The 24,253-nt window shown below is 40.5% G+C and overlaps 1 protein-coding gene across 1 annotated transcript in view; it reads right to left on the bottom strand.

The window, feature by feature from the left end:
- PTTG1IP2 (PTTG1IP family member 2) overlaps positions 1-23,800 on the bottom strand; it is a 33,343-nt gene extending 9,543 nt beyond the window's left edge. The window contains exons 1-5 of the mRNA XM_080383142.1: positions 23,634-23,800; positions 17,226-17,278; positions 12,900-13,008; positions 8,982-9,090; positions 5,332-5,400 (exon numbers count right to left, since the gene is read on the bottom strand). Coding sequence (XP_080239268.1) covers positions 5,332-5,400; positions 8,982-9,090; positions 12,900-13,008; positions 17,226-17,278; positions 23,634-23,760 — 467 coding nt within the window. The 5' untranslated portion in view covers positions 23,761-23,800. The remainder of the gene's footprint in view (positions 1-5,331; positions 5,401-8,981; positions 9,091-12,899; positions 13,009-17,225; positions 17,279-23,633) is intronic.
- Positions 23,801-24,253: the final 453 nt, after the last annotated feature.

Raw genomic sequence — 24,253 nt, 5'->3', positions numbered from 1 at the left:
CTACAGGATAAAGGGCTGAACTGGCCTTTCCCTGCAACTGCACTTCTGGAAAGCATGCAGATAAAAGCATGATTAAAAAAACCCCAAACAAGACAGACTCAAAACCCTCCACTACTATTTCCCCGAGATACCCACCTCCCTTACATTCCCTTCCACTATTAAGCCCAGGCAGCACAGAAAACAAAGCAACCTGGCCAAACCGCAGGAGGAAGAGGAACTGGGGAATCAGAATGATGAATTGGAGTTCATGTAGATGAAGGAAGTCAGGAATGAGAAGCTGGAGAACAGGAAGACACCTAGTCAAGCTTACCTACCGAGGGTAACCTGACCACAGTATTCTTGTTTTCTGTGTTGCGCAAGACGACAACATTACATAAGGCAAGGAATCTCAGGAAAAGAATAGAGAGATTCTGCTTAAAGCAGCCTTCTCCTGTATAAAATCAGACCTTATTTCTGTTTAGTTTCCATGTGGTATCATGTGACCTCAAAACAGGTTTTTTAGTGGTGGTACTAATGGCATGTTATTCACTGGTGTGCATGCTCTGTGTGAAATAATGGAGACACACTGCTGCAGTTTCAACTGAAATCTGAGTACTTCAGCAGACAGTCTGAATCTGCCCTGAACACAGAAAGCACTAAATATCTGCAAAAGAAGGGTAAGGAGGGGGTGTGTGTGGGGGAAATTAGGCTGTGTAGGCTTTAAAATATTAGCAACACTTTAGGATAGTTCCCTAGGCTATTCAAAACAAAACTACCAAACTTCTAAAATACTTAACATTGTTTGAGTTTGAGAGTAAAACCATTAATATTTGTGAAACATTCAAACTTTGACAGGCAGGCACAACTATATCATATCACTCATGACTAAATCCCTGCACAGTATATAAGGTTTAGGTACACATCAACTGAAAAGAATCAGATGCAATTCTGAACAGGCAGTCACTGAATCAGCCACCCAGAGGTGGCTTACTGCACTGTCCACACCTTACATCATGATCAACTGAAGCCACTTTACAGTCTTCTGAGTTGGTTCTGTTTCTTAATACTACTGTTATTGCTTCATCTTCTGTATACTGAATTCTTGGCTCTTCATGCAAGTTGTCCCCACTGCTGTAGGCTGAGAAAGTATTTTTCCTAATACTAACAATTCACATAATTTTCCATACTTGGTTCTTCACAAACGAACTTCAATCTTTTCTTTCTTGGCACGCCCCCTCCCTGTTCTCCCTTACCAGTATGCTACCAAGTTATACTTGGCAGTTTACATCATTCAAGATCTCATTGCTTTTCATTGTTTATAAACTCCTAACATACAAATCATGGTTTATAAGTTATATAAATCTAACATATAAATGCGTCATGTATTTGCAGCTGTAAATAATTAAGGGGGTACAGAAAGAGACTCACTACTTGACACTACACTTAATTATTCTTCTTGTTAGAGATGACATGAAGTCAAACAAAGGACTAAAACTATGCAATAAGATACCTGTTTTCCTTCAGTATTAGTCAAAAACTGAATTCCAGGTTTCCTTCCCCTCCTGTCCCTCACTCTAAGTGCAAACCAGTGATTTTTAGCCTTCTCACAGAAGTGACAACTAGTTTCATGCTTGTGAAGACAAGCAAGAGGGCCAATGTCATTACCCTCACTCTTCACTCTAAGAGCCACCTAGCTATTCCAAAAAGACACTTCCTAAGTGTCTGTAGTAAACTGAATTTTAACACAAACACATTATAAACTTACAAAGACGACTTTTACTGTATACCTGAAAAGCCAGAAAAAATACCAGTGCTGCAATTGTCTTGAAGCTTGCAAAAAATACTAAGAGAGTCACACACTGTGTAGCTTGGGCCTCCTTATTTGTTTTTACATTCACTAATGGAATCATGAAATGAAGCTCCCGCTAGTCCTGTTCTCTATTGCCAAGTGATCTTAACAGCTGTATATAACATAGCTGTATCCCACAGAAAAAAATACGACTGGAAAAAAACCCATAACAGACAGACACAAGGTCAGTGCTGTGCCTATTTTCCTCCCATGCTATTTGTTTGAGTATCTATCCAACTGTTTCCAGAAACTATGTAAGAACTTCACAGGTTGTAGAAAGGAAAGACCACACAGTACAATACAGCGTTTTCCTCTGCAGTTTGCTGGTCAAAAGTGGCTTGAGACTACTAATCTGTTCGACAGACTACTATTAGCAATTCATCCTCCTAAGGGCTTACAGGAAGCAAGCAGTAGGTAGGGCAAGGTGTTCTGGTTGCTGCAAGTGACCTTCTCCTGTTTTTCCAAAATCCCCCAGTCACACACACAACAAGCACGTGTGTTCAGAACACGGGAAACGCGCCAGAGCTGCTGCTAAGCTCTCTCCTGCCGTTAGAACAGTTTCTCTGTTTCACAGACACATTCCTGAGACAGGCTAGAAAAGAGGGCTGCTTGCTCTAAGGCTGCAGCAATCACTCTTGCTGCAGTCTGCTCCCAGTGATCCTTGTTCCTACGCCTAATTCAGGAACAGTGTTGGTCTTAGCTCTGCATTGCTAATTGCCTGGTGCAACACCATGCTCTGTGCGTGCACAGCAAACCCTACACTACAGAAGTATCTTCTGGACTTCCTACAGATTAACTGTACCAAGAATTTAAAGTTGATACACAAATCACAGTGGAAAGGTTATGGTATGCAATCACCTCCTATGCACCCGGTCATAAGCCTTTGATTTATAATAAACATAGGTAAGTGTTGATTTACCTGAACAATGTAGCGTGTATATTTCACCACAAGGCACACTGTTTTGGCATAGAAGATTTGATATTCCTCACAGGACCCCCTCTCTTTAGAAGGGAACAAAAGCACTAAGGAGAAACATCACCTTCACACCAGCACTCTGCCTGTTGTGCCGTGACTAGTTAGGAGTGGGTTAACAGGTGAAAAACTTCCCTTTTTTCTGATCCGCTGCAAGTCTTCAACATCCCTTATCCGATAACTGCGTGGTACAACTATGCTCGAGTACACTTCCTGAACCGGCCACCTACTTCTTGCCTTTCTGTGCACACTCAAGCATAACACTTCCAGCTCACAGATTAAGATGTTTATGAAAACATTCTCATCTATTCTGTTCTTGAATAAAGTCTGAATGTACCTTGAAACAGTGAAAGGGCAAGTAACCGCCTTCTACTCTGTCCCCAAATAAATGCTTTCTTTGCTTTTCTCCCATCCCTGGATTCATGTTGTCCTTGCATCCTGTGGATCCCAGCAATCTTACAGACACAGGCTGAGACTGTTCACTGAACTCATCCAACATAATAGAAAGCCCTCAAAAAACCTCACAGAAATGTGAATAGCTTTCTGCAAAACAAATCTGGCATAGCATAGAGCTATGGAATGTTGTGCTTTGGCCATGAAAGAGACGTAGAGTATGTTCTTTGCATCTGCAGCTCACAGTTACATCAGAAGTAGAATGCCTTTACACAAAATCTAAAGGATTTTAGTAGCACCAATACACTTAAATATACACCTTTTCAAAACAGCAATTTTACTTCAACTACACTGAGATATATAATTCTCATCTTCCCTCTGCAAAAAGTTACTTTTAAGCTTATGCTTTCCTGAACAAGTACAAATACAGAATATACATTACTGCAGCAGTATGTCTGTACTGTTAAAAACAGAATTTGTGGGAAACAAAAACAACTGGGTAAGTTTAAGTGCTACCAAACTATTATACAGCTACCAGAAAACTGAAATAGATATATTAAACTGCCAGCGCATAACAGCTTTAAAAACCAAAATAAGTAAAAATTACAAAACCAAAACTAATCATTCAAGCTTCGAACTAAGTGAAGCTCTGAAAAATTCTTTGTTAAATGTCCACATTGTATCCTATTCTAATTCCTTCTCTTGCCAAGAAGTTTAGGAATTTTGTACAGGGTTAAGGACATATCAATTTAACCCATTACAAAAGAATCTATTCTGCTTCCTAACATCACAGTGCCTACGTCAAAGCCATAACCATTGTCAGATGCAGGGCAAACAACTGCTGTATTTGCTTGTATAACCTGGCAGTTCAGAACCAAATCACAGATTTACATGGAGTAAAGATGAGAGACTCTGCCACCTCCTGTCAGTCAAGACATGAGTGACAGTCACTACATCTGTAAGAGATCCTTATTGGCTCCCACTTTTGTGCTCAATCAGAAACATAACAAGTTTGAGCAAACCAAGCACGTTTGCCTACCTGCCCTGTCTTCTTATGCACATTTTTAAGAAGGAAACTTAATGTCTTCATGCAAAAGCTCCACAAGGGATCTCATCTGGAAGCATGCCTTGCTCCCTGCAGTCCCTGCTCACACTATGAACAATCTGTCTTCAGGAGAAAACAGCAGGCACTGGCAAGGCAGTGAAGGTGCCCACCTGTTACTTGGCAGCCAAGTATTTACAGAACATAACCAGGAAGCGGCAAACCCAAGGTCAATTTCCTTGTCAGTCTGTGGGGATTCAAACCCACATCAGAGAGCTCTAAGCTAGCATCAGTTTGGCTAGGACTCTCTTCTTGTCTTGCTGAAGCTAATCCACAATTGATCTCCATAAAGACCACGAAAGGAAGCCTGATTCAAAAGGTACAACTGGGCTTGTACCAGGTATCATAGTCCTACCTACAAAATTTTTTTCTCTAAAGAATAATGTAAAAGCTATGAAGAGTCACTAGAGAGCTAAGCTATAAAACTACATCTCAAGGAATACTGTTCTCACCGAGAAGCACTGTATCACCGCTGATTCCAGCACTTCTTTCTACACTGTGCTATAGCTTTAACAGAAAGGATGGAAAAGTGGAAATAAGTAGTCTAAAGTGAGATCTGAGCCAAAGTTTTCTATTTCCAGAAAATGTCTGATAGGTACCTCACTATCAACTTCTCTACCTTTGCCAGCCAGATTTCAAAAGAAAAAGAACCAGTTACCAAATGAATCCAAGGAGTGGTTTTTACCACTGAATCCCAGCCTCACTTAGGCATTAACTCACGCCACAGACAAGAGTAGTCTAGGACAGACTAAGCAAGACTTCAGACACATCCCTCCTGTTTGCTCTTGGCTGGCACAGAACACTCCTGGTACCTGCCACAGTGAGCAACCACCTGTTCAATCTTTGTTCACTTATAGAAATACAGGCTCCTAATCAGGTTCACAAATTGCACAGTAAGCATTGTAAAAACCTGACATCGTCACGCCTAACCTCACAACACCTCTTTGTTTAGTACCCACATACTCCTTCAAAGTGCAGAATACTCCTTTATCACCATGAAGTGTACAGCTACGTTATCACACTGTCAAGACTTACCTCTGAAGAGATTGTAGTCTTCGTTCCTCTTTCTTTCTAGCTAGCCATTCTTCCTCTTCATCTGGCTTACTTAAAAAAAAACAGGAAGGAAAGAAAGCATAAGCGAAGAAAAAGTACTTTCACTGCTAGGCAATCACTGTTTAGTTGTATGACTTATTTTCAAAAAGGATTTATAGTCTGACCTGAGATACCTCTTCACAGCCATATAAAATTTCATCGCTAAGTATAATTGACAACTTCATAGAATTATCCTTTCACATTTTATAATACTTAAACGCTTCACTCACTGTAGTAATGTGCCCTTCAGACTCCATGGGACAATTTAGAGCCTCTTAGGGACAGGTTGCAGACTGTTTCAGAAGCAGGACTCCTACCTGCCATTTTCCCCACGTGTCACACCCATTTTAGAGTAAGTGTACTACACATGTACACTTAAGTCCATTGTTGCCCCCTGGAAGAAGATTGATGGTCTTAAGTCTTTGATGTCAGAGCAATTTATTTTTTTCAGCTACCATCACTATCCAATCTCAAGCTGCCCCCAGGAAAGCAGTCAGCGTGAACTATCTTGGCAGCTGTCTTCCCTGTTCCAGAACAAGCAAGGATTTACCCGAGTGCATCAGCTGCGTGATTCTGGGAAATACTGAGCCTATACAATACATCTGAACTGTGCATGTGCAGATATGCCCTACTGAATGCAAGCACTTAAGCTCTGTGACCTGCCTTGGAGAAAGCTCAGCTTCACTTAACCATTAGATAGACCATGTAAGAATTACAGAACGCTAAAGCAAATGCCAAACTCTTTATTTATCTGGGGTTTTTCCTGACTGAATTAATGAAAATTCTTCAGGATTAGTGAATGGACACCTGCCATGCTTCCCCAGCTGCTAATCATTTTTCAAAACCGAATGCACTATCTGAAGATGTTTGATATGAATATTTACAATATAACACACCTGCTAATAGAGAAATAACAGTTGTAGTACCACACATCTGCAGCGACCAACATACAAGTTAAGCAAGAGTGACATCCAGTGGTGAATTACAGCACGTCAAATGTTTTACCAGTTCTGGTGTCAGAATTGTAAATCTGAACTCAAATTTTCCATCTGCTCAATCAGTCCATGAGTCACTGAATATCTTAGTCATTTAACTAAAAGCCAGTAATTCAGAATCCATGTAATGTTTCACATACAAATCTTCCAGTTCCTCTGCTTCCACATACAAAAAACCAGAAAAATCTTGGGGACTTTTAGCAGCAGGAAACACATGGAACAGCTCACCTTTATCGGGAAACAACATTAGACCCTTCTGTAAAACCAGTCAATTCCCCATGTTAGCCTGTCCAGGAAAATCAGAAGCTCCCATTCTTGGGGACCCTTCTGCAAAACTACTTTATTAGAGATCTCTGTGTATTGTAACTCTGCAATAGTCTCACTTTGCACTGGTGTTGCAAAATATAAAACCATCAAATAAATAAAACGCTGGTACAGGATTTGTAAAATATATTTCTTCCCTACAGTTAAAAAAAATTTACATATCTTCTGGTTTCTAGACACTTTGAAGCAATTGAGTTTTGCTTCAAAATTCAGAAAGTCTGAAATTATACAAATTTAAAAGTAGTTGTTAAACTAAAGAAGTCAGACAGTCTATTTAGCATAGTTTCATGAATAGTTATACCTGAAGTACATGGAACCAGACTCTTAAAAGTCCGAATACAAGATTAAAAAAATAATGAACTGAAACAACACACCAACAGTTATAGGATTCCTGTGGTAGGGATGGACTCGGGTAAGCCAGCTATTTTACTGTTGTGGGGATTAATGCACCTAAGTACTCTCCATGTTCAAGGAAAAGATAAGTGCTGGCTTCTTAAACACGGAAACCCCACAGCTGAAAAAAAAACCACCAACACCTAGAAGAAATGCTGATGCTTCTGCAAAGCAAGGTTAGACCCAAGATCTGAGACAACACATCTAGAGTCAGTAAAACAGATTAATACAGCATTTCTACAATTTTTCCTTCTTCCAATTCATTAAAAAACAAAGCTTCTTTTGTGGAAAAGGAATCCCCAAAACCAAGGAAACTGAGCAAAAGAATTCCTGCTGAGAATCAGTGGTTTTAAAGCCAGTAATATATCAGGCTTCAGTGTAATAATACATCCTGAAATAAGCTGGACCCCACTCTGACAAGACCTTTAAATCCTCTAAGCGTCAGAAGATTAAGCTTGACACCTTTGGAGTCCTGGCATAAGATGACTTTCAACTAAACCTCTATTTTTAGAATTAGATGTTACAGTACTGATTGACAACTTAGCTACTAAAACTGAAGTCTGGCACAAATCTCTCTTTCACAGGAATCAAGCTTTATTTGTTGGCATGTCAGCCACAGGGGACTAGCTCAGTTCTTCTGCAGAGGACATTGGCAGATCTTATGTAAAATCTAAAACAGTTCTATAGGGCTTCAGGGCTTATCAGCACAGGGCTAAAGTGTTATCAATTTTTGCACTGAGACAGATTTGGTAGACCAGTCTACCAGCAAAACAGGTGCATGCATCTTCCTCAGGGAAGAGAGAAGGGAATGAAATGTTACAATTATTTTCTCCTTTCTTAAAGCCACAGATGGACCATATTTCTCTGGCTTGAAGGTCAGCACTAAACACTGTACAGCTGTGGAAACTTTTTAAAAAACCATCAAACAAGAACAATTAATCACAGGTCTTTGAAACAGTACAGAAAGTATTTCAAATCAAGAAGTAAGGTCCACATTTTGTGTACACAAGAAGCACTGAAGGACAAAAAGAACAGTGCTAGCTGAAACTACACTGCCCAGAAACCCAGACTCTAAAACTTCAGCGATAGAAGGAAGCATATTGTGGTGTCCCAATAAACAGGGCTTTCCAGGTATGTCATTAAGGAATAAACACTGACCACTTCACATGGCAGCACTGACTCACTTTTTTCAGCTCCTCATCAACTATTTCCCTCCCTTTGAAGGATATTCGCCAGTTGGAGGACTTGTAAAACTTTGCCATTTCTGGCTTACTTCTGCAAGATCTAAAGAACATTTAAGTTTTGCAGTGTTACTTTACTTGAAAGTAAGCCACTTTTAATAACTTAGAGCAAAAAAGCATCATCTTACATTTAGATTTTGTTGACTTGGCAAAGGCAGCTAATCACTTAGACACTGTCTGCTGACAGATCCTAGGGCAAACTCTGAAGCATGGACACCAAGTGCTGTAGAACACTTGCGCAGTTACTCGTTACCCACCTGGTCCCTTTTTGCTGTAACATGTGCTCACCTTGAATGAAATTATTTGTTCTGTTATCACAAAAAGCAAGTATTTATTTCATGAAATATTTCATGTCCACTCTTAATAAGGAAGTGTAAAATGTAGAAGGGTAAAGCAATAGCTTAAAGAGCACATCTGTGATGGTATCATAGCATCACTTCAGTGTCATTCCAGCATGATTTCCAGGGTCATAGTACCATCACTAATCACCTCTTTCTGTTATGTCTCAAACAAATAAAGCAAACTGACCAAAATTGCTTCCAAATGAAAAGATTCTTAGTATAGTGGAGAGTAAAAATTGTAGGTAGGTAGGGAACACCAGCACTCGAAGTTAGTACAGGAAACAAATAGACGTATTTACCTCCTGGAACGCCTTCTGCAGTAACAGCAGTAACAGCAACAGACTGCTACAGACACCAGAATGAGTCCAGCTACAACAGCTATGGCAATAATCAAAGCCTCAAAGTTTACTGAAAAATACGAATATATTCAATTTGTTAGACTCCAGCATTAACATTTTTTTTCCTGATAATTCTTCCCCTCCTTCCCAAGCACTTTTTCATCTCTGTATGCACAAAAAACCCAAACACACAATTCTGTGCAACTACCCCAGTTTAAACTCACCGTATCACATTTGATTTTTGCTGCTATGCATAATCTACACTGAACAGATATTATGTAAAGTTACCCTTTACATATACCAAATTATTAAAAGTCACCCTGTAATATTTGATGTTATCTACTGGTGTGATGCCACAGTTCTGTTCTCTGTTTTTAGCCAATGTACAGCATGAACAAAAGTCACATGGATTCAGCAACAGTGTACACACATCACATGTAGCAGAGAAAGAGCAAAATGAAGTAAGATGAAAACGTCAGAGGATTTGAAAAAGCAAATATAAAACTCCACATAAAACTTCCTAAGTCACCATCTACGTCCAATGATTAACAAATGGGGAGGAGAGTATTATTTTAAAAACATACACTGTAACAACTATAGCTGTCTAAACCAGGACAGGACTGCATTCATAAAAAAGGAATCAGAAACCTGATTTCCCGGGGGGGGGGGGGGCGGGGGGTGTGGGGTGGTGGAATAAAATTGAGGCCCTAGAAGAAAGCAAAGTGGGATGACACAAGCAAAGCTAGATGCAACTTTGAGGAGTTCTGTAAAGGGCAAAATGAAATCAAGGAAGTTGTTACAACAGTGATAATGAAAACTAAACACCTCTCCCCACACCATCTATTTTAAAGCATGATGGGGTGAGGGGGCAGGGAAGCTGTCTCTCCTGTCTTCTCCCACATAAATCCCTCTGAACTCTTACCAGATTCATCAGCTTCATGCTGCTGTAATAATACAAAGTGCACATGCACTTTTTACTGCTTCAGGGTACTAGTGGTAAGAATCAAATTTAGAAAATGAAGTTCAGAGGGTCTGTCCTCTCTAATCGCATGCACAAACCAAAGAGCCCGTTACTTTTCTACGGGTCTCACCAACTCATGTCTGGCCAAGGAATATCCTTCACAGATCTTGCCAAAGATTAAATGCCAGCAAATATTTTTGCTTCTGTGTTATAACTTACTTGGTACAGTTTATAATACAGATTAATATACAGTTTCTACTTAGAATACAAAAGTAAATTCTGAACATGTAAATTCTCAAAGTAACACGTTTCACCATACCACATTCCTCACTCTGTTACTTCCCTGCAGGTTCCAAGGAATTAAATATACTCCATTCAGTGAAGTAAAAACAAAAAATTGTTTTGATCTCCATCTTAAAGTATACTATTTAATTGAAGCAAAAGAATATATTTTGAACCTATTAAAGTGCAGAAAGACTGTCAGTTTTCAGTCTGCATTTCTGTCTCCAGTATTTTATTTGCTGACTATTCATGAAAACCAATACTTTGTATTACATTGCTTCTACAGTGTTCTTTTTTCTTCATTGCTGCTTAATAATCTGTCAACATATCTTATTCCATATAAAATTGTAACTGGGAGCCAGTCATTTGTTTTTGACTTTGAGAGCTACAACATTCACCTTCATTTTCAGCAACAGTCATCTCTTCATTTTATTCACAAAAAGAAAAACACATCACCATGCTCACAAGGTAATTAATTTTCTTGCTGTGTCTGAAGGGGACAGTCTCAGTAAGACTATATATTTTCATGGCATGCTGCTGCATATAATTTGTAAAAAAAAAATATCTATTACAGTGATGCATATCTGGGTTTTTTTTTTACGATTGGGTTCTTTATTCTTTTCCCACTTTTACTTTTTTTGCTGAGCGTGCTCCATTACAAAGTTTTAATTCTGTGTTTAAGCGACATTCCATCTAGAAAGAAACGGCACCCAAGGTAGAAGCCATTTCTATAGCAGGAGTAAACTGCCAAGAACACCCTTAGATACCAGTAACCACTGCTTTGCAAAAGGACATGCATTTCTGTGCTGCGTGTGGCTGAAAGTTTGCGTTCTTCATAGCAGCTGGTATGATGCCATGTTTTGCACTTCTGGCTAAAACAGTGCTGATCACACCCCCATGTTTTCACCACCTTGAAGAGCATCAAGATTTTCTTTCCCCCCCTTCACTCCATTCCTCCCAGAGAATAGGGCTGGAGGTAGGCAAAAGACTGGACAAGTCAGGAGGGGACACTACCAGAATAGCTGACCCAAACTGACCAAGGGGGTATTCCACACCATATAATGCCATAATCAGCAATAAAACCCAAGGTAAAGGAAAAAGTAAGTGGAGGGGCTATCTGGCTTCCAAAGTGACTATTGTTTAGGAACTGGACGGGCATCTGTGGGCAATGGTAAGCAATTTCCTTTACTTGGTCTTTTTTTGGTCGTTTGTTTTGGTTTATTCCTCTCCTCCTTTATCCTTCACATATTAAACTGTCTTTCTCTCAATCCATGAGTTGTTCTATGTTCTTTCCCCATCCTGCTGGGGCCAAGGGAGGAGGGGAGTAACCAGCTGTGTGGGCACTTAGTTGCTAGCAGCAGTCAGGTCCCCACACTTCCAGAAGAAGTCTGCTAAACATTTCATAGTACCAGCATTTACTAATACTGAAAGCCCGATTTCCAAAAAAAAAAAAAAAAAAAAGAGAAGCTTTCTCAGTGAAATTACATACCTTCTATAGCTCTGAAATCTACAAAAGCCTAAGCATAAATGCTTTCTCTCAAAAAACAAAGCACAGAGCCCTTCAGCTAAGAACTAAAGAATTTATAAAGTTCTCCTGTACTCTACAATCTAGTCCCTCTGTTTGCAGAGTTTATATGAAGTGGTAGTGTTCAGAAATTTGCACACTCCATTTTTATAGCAAAAACCTATTGCTACTCTAATTTAGACTAATCTCACTGCACTGTGTTAACTTTCTTCTAATTCTCAGCTAACAGTCAGGGATAGGTCATCCCCACTTGTTCGTCCTTTAGCCTCCTGGTGTTCACAAACAAATACAGGGAAAGCAGCAAGCCTTTGCCTTGCTGGACTGAAGCTGTACTTTTCATATGACTGATATCTTATTTATTTTCTGTTCCAGTCTAGTTTGACTTCAGATCTGTATATAGAGTGTTGCAGAAATAGCTCTAAAGACTTCACCCCAACGGCACCACATGCACTGTACTATTTTGTAATGCAACATGCAAAGCAAAAAGAAATCTAAGAACAATTAAATGATGCAGTACTGCAATCTACAGCAGCACACAGCAGCTTCCTTTTTAACCTTAACTGTGTTGCCTTCAGCACCCATAGACCATTTTTTTTTCCAGTTGTTTAAGCAAAAACAGCATTTAAGAATATTTGGGTGGCTCCATTTCTGTGGTTCACTGCTGCCACCGGACTATGCTATACAAATTGTGGATCCAGGCATATCATTCAACATTTTAAGAAGTTTTAGAAAGGTTAAGAATGGTCACCATTTGTCAAGAGGTAAACTACCTTATTTCTTTGTACCTCAGAAGTATGGTTTAAGAAACAGATGAATCCTGACCATGTACATAAAACACTCTGAATATTCCAACATCACTGGTTCCCAGTCTAGACTTTACTGTCAACAGAACTTCACTACATAGATGTTTTAAAGCCACTGGATCAGCATAACTACACTGGTTGTTCACAAAGGACCCTTAACAATAACTGTAAGCCCAGAAGATTAGAGATCTGCCCCCTCCCCTGACCCCTCCGAATAAATCACCAGGAAATAGCTCTAGTAAACTGTAGTCTTACTTTAATCATACTCATAAATAATTCTCTACAGCAAAAGTAGAATTAGTACCTACTCCAGCAAACTCCCCATCGAGCATTTGAAAGGGAACATAATGAAGACGGTGGAAGAATGCTTCTTACAGGGTAATCAATACAAGTGTTGTTTGTGTAACACCAAAGGCACTGTGAAAAAGAAACAAAAAAGCCAAATTACTGATCTTCAAAAAAAGTTTACAATTTAGTGCTCCTGTCCACAGACAGAATTCTTAAATGAATACAATACTGTACAGATATATTGAAAGTGTTTTGTAGTGTAAAACCTACAGAAGTCCTGGTACAATTCCTAAGTAAGCCCAAACTGAATCGTGAGTACTTATATTTTGTACTTACAGGTAATAAACATTTACACTAGCCTGAAAACATTTGGGAACATACTGAAGTACTTTGGATACCTGATGATAAAGTGGCTTTGGGTTTAGAATTACTGAAATTAACAAGAAATACAAAAACAGGAAGCCAACTGTTCATAATCTTAACACACCTGGCAACTTTAAAGAATAGAAATACACCTACAATCTTACTTCAGCCCTGTATCATGACTATCAACAGAAAGAAAACAAAGAATCCTTACAATTCTACAGGAGATTTTGCAGCAAGGTAGTAGAAGATAAAGCCTTATCCAACCTGTATCGCAAAGTACACTGGGTACCTTACTTGTGCACACTTACGTATCTGGATATTTTTAAAATTTAGACTTTCTTACATGTATTATAGTTACAATAGCAGCACAACATTTCTGCTTTTTATGCCATCACTAAGCATCAAGCATAAGGTTTGGGTTTTGTCTGTTAAAGTAAATGCTCCTTCAAAATTCCTTTACCATACAACTCTGCCAGTGAAGAAGCTGTGGATAACATTAAAAAAAAATCCTTGACAGAACAGGGTGTTTTAGGATTCATTATAGAAATAGAGATGTTCTTGATAGTACTGTTAGATAAAGAATAGTTCCTGGATGAGCTGTTTTACATCCTCAATTGCATAAAGTCTGTTATCTTGCTCTAAAGGGATAGAAAACTTTAAATACAAAGGAAACTGTTTTGTAGTAGATACTGCTCTCTTGAAAAGAGTGAAGAGACAAGAAAAATACATTCATATTTTGTAGCTGGTAGACTGTACAAGTCAAACATACCCATAAAGACACATCAACAGAAATAATTAAGAATGTAGAATAATCTTTGCAAAAAAACAGCCCTCCTAAGTTTTCATTTTAATCAAGGATGTTAGATAAGAACATGCTTATTTTTGTTGGATCAATTATTTAATAAGAATTAACAGTTCTAAAATAATGACTATGAAGGGGCAGACTAAAAGTCATTGTTAAACTTTGTTCAAATGTAACGTTGAGCCTGTTTTGAGTAGGAGGCTGGACTACACGGCTCACGAGGTCTCTTCTAACCTGAATGATTCTATAATGCTGGTGACAACTACAAATACAGAAAGGCTGACTGCATCCTCTTATCTACTGCTACTGCATCTAACCACTAAAAACATGAGTAGCCCAAAAGGCAGTATCTGATACAGCTACTGATTGGTGCAGAGGCTAAAGGAAAAAAAAAATATTTCAATTTAATCATTCCCAATTCTAAGAATTGAACTAATTGTCAAAATCAAGTCAGAAAAAAACAAAAAAAAGCCTAAATACTCAAGGGTGATAACCTTAACTTCAACACTCATCTACATAACCTAAAAATTGAAGACAGAAGATATTCTGTTTGGATGTCAATCATATCCTCCGCAGAGTATGCCAGCAAGCATGTTCACATTCTGATAGATATCACTGACTTTATTTTAGCAGTCTCACATGGATAATGAGGTACAATATGATTTAATTCAGTCCATACTCATTTTAAGGACATACTCTCACTATTAAAAGAGATAAGATAGTAACTATGAACACAAAATGAATGCTTCTTTCTCTATAATCGGATGTATGCAAGTGACTGTTATCCCCACCTTTCCTTCAAAAAAATGGACTGTACTTCTTAATCATGATTTCCTATAGCAGCTGTTAGGTCCTTTTTTTTTTTTTTTTAAATGCTTAGCTTGCCTAAAATCCATTTTCCACAAGAACTTAGGTTCCATACACTTGTTATTAGGACAAAGATGAAAATGACAAAAATAAATAGCTGAGGGGAGAAGCATGTTGGGAGACTACTCAGAAGCTGAAGATGACACTTTGGAAAACACTCCAGAATGCTGAGGTTCTGCACATGCACACAGATTCTAGAATGTAGTCTTATCTTTTACTAGTACTTGTGCTAATGTATTTTGTTTTACACAGTCATATGGAGTTAAAGGGAAAGCTCTCAAGATGTTAATCAATAGGTATTTACACATTATCCATTACCAGATAGAGTTCACAAATTTCAATACACCTGGTAATCTACTAGTTATACCAGTAAATATTTCCTTGAGGTAACCACACTGAGTTTCAGGATTCAACAGCTCTAACCAAACCCCTTATCTTTTATTTTTTAATGTATCATATTGTAAGGAATGAGATGTTACACCAACAGCACACCTCTAAAATCACCACTCAGGACTTATTGATAAAAACACGAGAAAATAAGTATTCATCAATTCTAAAGACCAAGACAATTATAATTATGATAAACAAAATTTAAGCCTTTTGAATTAGAATTCTATTTAACTGCAGTAAATTACTACATTTTATGGTTTGTTTGGAATTGTTTTTATCTATTTATCAAATGTTTAATTTTTCTTTTTATCTGCTATCTATAGTATCACCAGTATGAAAACCAGGGGGTTTTTTTCTACTGAAGCAAGTAAACGAAGTAATTCAGCAATGTGTTGCTTCTGTATTGCTCACACAAATGCTAATATATGTCCTCTGTAGCCTTTTCTTTAAAATGTATGTGCAAATTGTCTGAATCAAGTCTAAACTCCTTTCTTCAAGGTTAACACTGATGCTGTTGAAGCAGCTGCCCTAAATCATCCATCAGTCACTGGTTTGACATTCCAAAAATGATGTATCTATAACTCTGTTAGTGTCTTCAGTTGTCTTCAGTACAAAAACACAGCTAAAGTATTTATTTCTCTCCCAAGGAGAACACAGAACTCTCAGGTTGCACTCATCTATCTGCAGCAGCAGCACTTATTTGAAGTGACAGTCACACCAGTGGTAGTGCTGCACATCTTTAACGACCCATATTTTCCATTTCCTACTTTATACTTTTGAAGATGAGTTCTTTACACAATGCCATGCTTCTGATGACAAACGTACAGGTCCGATAACACACAGTAACTATATCAGTACAAGGCAATTACTATTTTTTCCCCTTAAAAAGACAAGAGATGCATAAAAAAGGATGGAACAGGTAAGTTCAGATATTTTTCAATTTTCCCTTGTGAGAAAGTTTTGTAGTAGCTTATGAAACTTAGATTCCTGAAATACTTCTTTTCAGTGGCATCTGAAGTTAGAATTCAGGGCAATCTCTCACTTCAGATGTGGAAGTTTCTTCTACTCTGCAGAGACAGACACCTTTTGCATACATACTTATCACAAACCTTACTGTGAAGCTAAAAAGGTTTCCAGTAAGGGACAGAAGAGGGGCTGGGGGAAACCTATTGTTTTAGTGTCTACCTTATTGCAATCTCTTTGGAAGTCTGAACACTTTGCTACCAGAATGGTGACCTAGCCTGGCAGTCTTGAACACTTATGGTCTGATGTAGTCAGTGGAGATGCCGTGTCTGAACACCTACAAAGCACTGATCCAGTCTACCTCAGTTAAATGCACTGCTGGGGACATCTCCAGAGAAAGGCATTTCTAGTTTATTTACATTAATTTCCTAGTTCTCCTATTCAGCATACAAGAAATGCAAGGTGTTTTAGCCACATAAGATTCAGTTTATCTAGCCCTTTCCTAAGATGGAAATTTACTTAAGTGCTGTTCGCAAAATGAGGATGAGTCTAACCCAGCAGCAACGTCAGCTTGCTCAGTCACACTACAGATGCACTGAGCACACGCCAAAACTGGAAGCTCAGATTCTACAAAGTCTGTCCTCTCCAGACAAAGGAGAGGAACACCGTGAGTGAAAAATCATGGAGCAACCCCGGCAAAGTGAAAGCACACTGGCATCCAGTGTGACAGAGGGGAACCAGCACACCAGCTGACTACCATTTAAAAAACCAACAGATAATAGAACTGACTGATCTCGACTTCGACTTCCTCTTATGACAGGTCATTTGACTAGATTCACCACTAAGAACAAAACCAAACCCCCACCAAACAGCCAGACAAGCCCTAACAATCCTATTTCATATTAAGTGGAAAAATCATCAAATTTTCATCAAATAAAAAGGATGTTAAAAATCTTACCGAAACATTTTTTAAGCATTCTTCACAGGACCTCTGAGAAAACTCTGAGCATGCTAGAAAGAAAAAAAAAAAAAACAAACCACAAATCACAAAGATTCTGTATTTATTTTTACTCAGTAACACCAACCATTTAACATAATGTTTAGCTTTCCCCCCCCCCCCCCCCCCACTTCTAGATAACAACAATTTTGACTGAAGTAATGAAAGTGCAGTAATTCCATTCCATACAGGAGAACTGTAGCAGAGATATGAAGCATTTAAGTATGAGCTCTGGCATAGTTAGGGAAACAAGTCAAGCTTACCCTTAACTTCAATTTGCTTTCTCCAAGGACAACATAGGAGATGTAACCCAAGAGCCTCCCTGTACCTCTGCTGAAATTCTAAGACTTTTCACTTCCACTTAGAGAACATTCCAAGTTTTGGAAGCCTAGCGAAAGCTGGCCCTTGCCTAGGGTTGGTCCTCATCCCATAGATACTAACCTTTCTCTGGGGCAAAAAAGTTTAAAGATAAAGCTGTCCAAATAACATGATTTTAAACAAGTACTTCCAAACATAGGACACAAAGTTATTTTGTAGGACATCAACAAGAACTCTAACAGAAGTTTGAAAAGCCAAATGATACAGGAATGAGTATTTTCATTGGATTTTTAAGAACATTTTCTATCCCAAAAAAAGAAAATATTTACTGGTGTTCACATTCCCAGAAGTTTCTAGCTGAAGGCTATGACTCATTGAGAAATACTGCATGCTTATTGTCTTAAGACCAGTCTTTCTTATCCACAACATCAACAATCCGTTGCCCACAGGACCGCATCCATGAACCACTTGACAGATGAGGGGGAGTCTCCTCCCCAGGTCTGAATCTGGATCTTTCTTCCAATAATTGTAGTTCCTATGATCATTTTTAATACTATTTAATGAAACTAACTTTTTATTATTTCAACTGATAGTACAAATACAATGGGAAAATGTCTCCAAATCAGGAATCCAGTTCTACTTTTAATGGACAACCGCGTTAGTCACAAGCAGGTATCAATCTGAGGTAAATTACTGGCATGTTTTGAGACCACCATGTATTTCAGTATTTTCATAATTCAGTATTAACTTTCTGGTACTTTTTTTCAATTTTCAAAATTTTATGTACCAGCATATTTAGCTTTAATTAATATATCCATATAGAAAAAACACTTATCGTTTATCTAGTACGAATTAACATTGTTACCAGTACCAACTAAATGAGAAAAAGCCTAAGCGTAAGGCCCATGTACCAATTCATGGGAAAACCCCGTGAAAAGCAGATTCAGAAATAGCTCTCAGTTTAAACTCAAAAACTTTCAAATGGGATTATTCCACATGGAGTACCACCATGCTTATTATAGGAATACTTATTTACATTTTCAATTTCAGATTTAAACACCAAAACAAAGCAAAATTCCAAACATAAATTAGCAAGGTACTGTCAGAAGCATTCAAGTACACCAAGGACTTCTGAAAATGTGGTTACATTTTCAGTAACTGAACCATCTACAGCAAAGGGAAAAAATTTAACATTCCTTAGATTCCTATCAAGGGTTATCTCATAAGCTTTTCATGCCCGACATACGGCAGCAGATAACCTATACTGGCATCTAAGCGAAAGACAGGGACTTAAATTATTAAAAAATTGGACTTATTTATGCTTAAAAACAGTATAAAAGTCTTAACAAAAATACTTCAAAATACATCATCACAACATGTATCTCAAGAATCAAAACATCTTTATGTACTGCTGCCACAGAATTTAACATTATTATGAGTGACGGAAAAAACCTGTTTTTTTCCATTCTGCTTTCTATTTTTCTCTGGGTCACAGAACTTAAAAGATACATAAATCTGCCACTAGTTAGGGTGTTCTCGACAAGAACAGAAGATAGAACAAAACACCTCTCAAACTGGGAAAGAAGAAAACCCTAAATATCCTTTCCAAACCACTTTGCTAAAGCATTGTGTACCTGCATATTAAAAAAAGACAGCTTTGGATTTTTTTATTATTATTATTATTCAAACAGATATGAAGTTGAAAGTCTCCCTCTGGTATTTCAAGGGATTACTGTATTATGTTTATTGGGGAAAAAATAAATGTAAGCCATAACAGCACTATCAACAAAAATTCCCATTGTATTGTAAACACTATTTATCAAACATAACCATTCCTCCTATACTAGTATATAACATCAGCATTAATCACTTAATATGTAATAAAATCAGAAATTATTTTTACATACTGTGGGAAATGCCACCTTGAGGGGGTGAATTAGAGAAAATTGGGTCCTAATAGAAGCACAGTATTACAGAAAGCTTTTTTAGGGTAAAATACAGCTATTGCCTTCAGGATGGTTGGCATGCACGGCATCTACATCCCCACAGTTCCCTAAGCAACACATCCTGCCAGCTCAGCACATGCTGATGGGAGTGACAGACGGTGGAGCCAGGATGGAGTGGAGTGGAGACACCACAGCCGTGCTTGTTGTGCTCCCTGCAGGAATGGGAACTCAACGGCACCACACAGCTGATAAGCTGCATACCAGTTGTCACGTGAAGAATCCATGAGATGTCCGTGGCTGAGCCAACCGCTGTGGTGAAATGACTTTCCTCGGATGAAACAACTTCATTGGAATACTAACGCACACCTCCCTCCCAGAGTTACCTGCCTCCAAGGTAACACCTCACTGGGCACGGGACAGCAGTTAGTGGCAACACGTATGACTAGAGTCACTCAAGCTCCACCTAAATGTGATGGAAATGGACTGGTCCTGGACTGAAATAAGTCCAGGGCACAGTGGAAACTGTCTAAACTCCCGGATTACCAGACTGATTCAGCGTTCACAAAGCTAGGTCAGTCTGACTCGCTCTGAAGTTGCTGTGAATGAAGGAACTTCTAATCAAGGTGGTCACCCTTGGGGGAGCACAAGAAATACACAACAGACACTGAAAAGAACACCATCATCTAAGTTACGCATTCAAGTGAAGAAAGCTCTAGCTATGAGAGGAAACAGGATGATACGGTGTTGCAATCCACTGACATCAACAGAAAATTAGCTGAAAATAGGACAGAGATAATTGTGGTAGTGGGAGATCACAACCTCCAACTCAAATAGCCCCCCTTGAGGAGCACACATAGTTAGCAGAGAACTTCAGCAGCGCTCTCTGAGGTCACGTACTGATTTGCATTACAAGGGAGAAACTTGTAACCAATCCTATGCACGATGAATGAATATGCAATATACTATGAAGTATAAAAGGTGAACAGATGAGGGGAGAAGTTGGGGAAGACTCCATCGTAACCTCTGGGGTCAGTCCACGGGCTGAACCTGTCCTCTCCCCCCATAGGGACGCCTATTGGGTAACAACTTGGTCTTATGCGCGCTCAATAACTAACTCACACTGGCTGTTATTAGTGATTACACTTTGGTTGTATATAGTTTGGTCGTGTATCACTTCAAGCTTGATTTTGCAGACAGTCTCTATCACTGTGAATCATGAACCTTAATTTTTCATAATTTTATATTAATGAGAAGTGTTATGCCGGAAACTGTTAGTGTTAATCCTTTGTGGACACTAGCGGTTGCCAGCAGTGGGTAACATAAATCGAATAAAGTAGGAAGACCCGCTGAGGGGTCCCCCTTATGCTGTTGGCGTGTTTCCCTGAACAAGGCAGTCGAATTGCCCTACAATTCAGTGAAGGGTCCCTGTAATGGGACACTGACAAACTGGTCAGGCGCAAGGGTCTCAGCTTTCCTGGGGTGCTGACAGACAGATCAAACACCCGGGGCGGAGGGAATCTCCACATACACACACCCCATATTCACATGACACACACCAAGAGTGGTTTACCAAGCAGTGGAAGCATTACTTTGATAAGTTTAATTTTTACCAAAACAGTTTAGTGTAACACCTTGTTAAGTGTAACTGTATGAAGATTATATTCTCACAAGATAAGAAAAAGCTATTACTGTTCATGCCCTAGAATGCTGCTTACACACAGAGGAACTACTAAGTTAAGTATGCACCAACCACCTGTATGATCTCACTTTCTGGGAGACACACTCATGGACCAGGTTAACTGCACTAATACAGAACAATGGCTGCTCCTCCACAAAATAGAGTTAACACATAATAACACTGACAATAAAACTATTCTGTTTAAAACCAGCTTTCCCCCCCCTTCAATATGGATTTTTGCATGAAGTTAGCATATTGCAAAAGGTTTTTAAAAAGTTTTTTAGGAAGACAAGGCTCTATACCAGGATACACTAAGGACTGATGACTGCCACGCAACCTTAAGATCAGTGAGGAAGAGGTGGAGCTCTTATTATTCCACTAAAAAACAACCCTCAAACACCACAAAACAGCACAACTGCTCAGACAACCAGAAACCTTTCAACACCAACACCAAGGTTATTCTCAGCTAGTTTAATTTGCGCTCTGCCCCCCTTCTCAGGGCAACACTGCTCTTCAAGTTAAACAGTTGTTCCCTCCTACTGGTGTAAGAGTACTTCCTCCAAGTACTCTTTATTCTTCAACCTTCCACCTGCTCCAGCAATTAAAGCTGTACTGTTGGTATTTTCTGAAACAGGGAACAATACAGCCTTTGTAACCCTGCTTTGTGCCAGTCTAGCCCTGTGTAAAACAGGTGCTGAACTTGTGAAATATTTAGCGGGATAGCACCCAAGGTCCCACAGTCTTGCAAAACTACCATAAAACTGCCATCTCTCTCTTCACCAGATCATCACTTCAGTAATCAATATGCATTTTAGTGTCATTCCAGCTGGCAACTAAGTACTATGCAGCTGCTCACTCACACACCCACATCGGGATGGGGAGGAGAACTGGGAAAAAAGGTAAAACTCAAGGGTCAATAACAATTTAATTGTTGAATAAAAATAACACCCAGAAGGAGGGAGAAGGGGAGATGAACAAAATCCAAAAGGAAGGGGAAAAAACCCTCAAGTGATGCACAAGTGCCCACCACCTGCTGACCAATGCCCAGTCAGTCAGTGGCCCCCAGCCAACTCCCTCCAGGTTATACACTCAGTATGATGTTCTATGGTGTGAAACATCCCTTTGGCTAGCTCAGGTCAGCTGTCCTGGCTGGGCCTGAGAAACTGGAAAGTCCTTGACTTAGTATAAACATCACTTAGCAACAACTAAAAACATCAGTATGTTACCAACACTATTCTTAAACCAAATCCAAAACACAGCACTGCACCAGCTACTAAGAAGAAAATAAAACTATCCACTTTTTTCAAACTGTTTCAATTTAAGACCAAAACAGTATTAAGCATATGGCATAACAATCCATCATGCACTTTTCACTTTACCCTTATTTCTAATATTTTATCTTAAAGATATCTTTCTGTATAGTATCATGATCCACTTTCACATCAACAACTGGTCTCATGAAAAAACTTCTAAACTCACGTAACTATGTGAAAACTTCTTTCCTAGGGAGTCCATAAGCAACTCCACTACTAATTCAAACCAATTTTCAGCTCCAACCAAACTTTGGTTTTATTTACGTTTCTCAGAACTACTAGAAAGTAACCGATTAGCTTGCAGTAACCGATTAGCTGTCAGAGAAACACTGACAGCTCCCTTTCTCTCCTGCTTCAAGTTAGTTGTCTCACAAAGCTGGATACTTCCTTTTAAAGTAAAAACCCTTCCGTAAAGAAATGAGGCACCGCAAACTGGACTCTAAACACACGTCAAGGTCCACTTGAGATACCCTGATGTAACGCAAACTAACCTGACGTGCACCTTTCCACTCACGTATGTTAATGGCAACCAAATCTGAGGATGAGCTTCACCAACCGAACTCTAAAAGCAGCGACGCGATAAACGATTGCAGAAGAACAAACAGGATGGCACGAGCACCTCCATCAGCTTCTCCTTCCAGGCAGCAAGTCAGGACACAGAAAGCCGAGGCGGCCGCCGTCTCCGTGCCGCAGAACCGCCGCTAACGGCGGGGCGGGCCGCGGTGCAACCCCTGCTGCCTTCGCCCCTTCCCTTGGGCGGCAGCCGAGCGCTGCCCCCCCGGCAGGGCTGCCCGTCCCTCCCCCGGCGCTGGCGAGGAGCGGCTGCTGCCCTGCCGCCGCACGGAGCCAGCCTGCGGCGAGGACCAGGGCAACTCCCGAGCTCCGCCAGCTCCCCGCAAGGCGCTACCGGGCGGCGCCGGGGCCTGTGAGCCTCGGGCCGAGCGAGGGCCTCCGCCCGCCTTAGCCGCGCTCGGGGCCAGGCGCAGCCCCCGCCGCGGAGACACAGGCCGCGCAGGCCCCGCCGCCCGCGCCCCCGGCCGGGCCCCTCCGCGGGGAGGGAGGGAAGGAAAAGGCGCCGCTCCGCGCCAACCCGCGGCCCCCCACCCCTCCTTACCCTGCGCCGGTGCTGGCGGAGCCGTGGCGGTGGGGGGCGCCAGCCCCAGCCCCATCCCCATCCCGGCGCGGCCCCACAGCAGCACCAAGCTCCGCAGCCACAGCGGCCACAGCCGAACCGCCGCCATCGCCGCACCGCGCTCGCAACAGGACCTGACGCTGCGCAGGCGCCAACTGCTCGCGGGGCGGGGCGGGGCGGGGCGGGGCGCTCCCTGAGGCCACCGGGCGGGAAGCCGGGGGGCGGTGTTATCGGCGGGGGTCTGGGTCCCGTGGGCGGCCCGGGGGTGCGTCCCCCTCCGTGAGTGACCGGTGCGTGCGGCCGCGTCTGTGTGAGGCGCTGAGCTGCGGCTGGAGGTTCGGTGCTGTGATGTACCGGGCCCTTTCCCCTCTGGCAAGGCCTCTCCCTTGCTGTGTGGACTCGTCCGGCCCCTGTGAGGGCGGGGAGGTGGCGAGGGAGTCACTTTTTCAGTGTCCCTTTGTCAGCGAGGGTGGTCAGCAGGCTGCCACATCCAGCAAAGCCAACAAAAGTATCCCCACGTCAGGGCCCGCCAGAGACAGGAGTAAAGAGATGAAAGTGAACATGAACGTTTGCCGTGATCTTCCCATTTTAAAAGGCTAACG

This window comes from Falco punctatus (genome assembly GCF_963210335.1).
Source record: "Falco punctatus genome assembly, chromosome: 4".
Taxonomy (NCBI): Eukaryota; Metazoa; Chordata; class Aves; order Falconiformes; family Falconidae; genus Falco; species Falco punctatus.
Note: the sequence above shows the minus strand (reverse complement) of the source record. Positions and strands in the feature narration are given on the sequence as shown.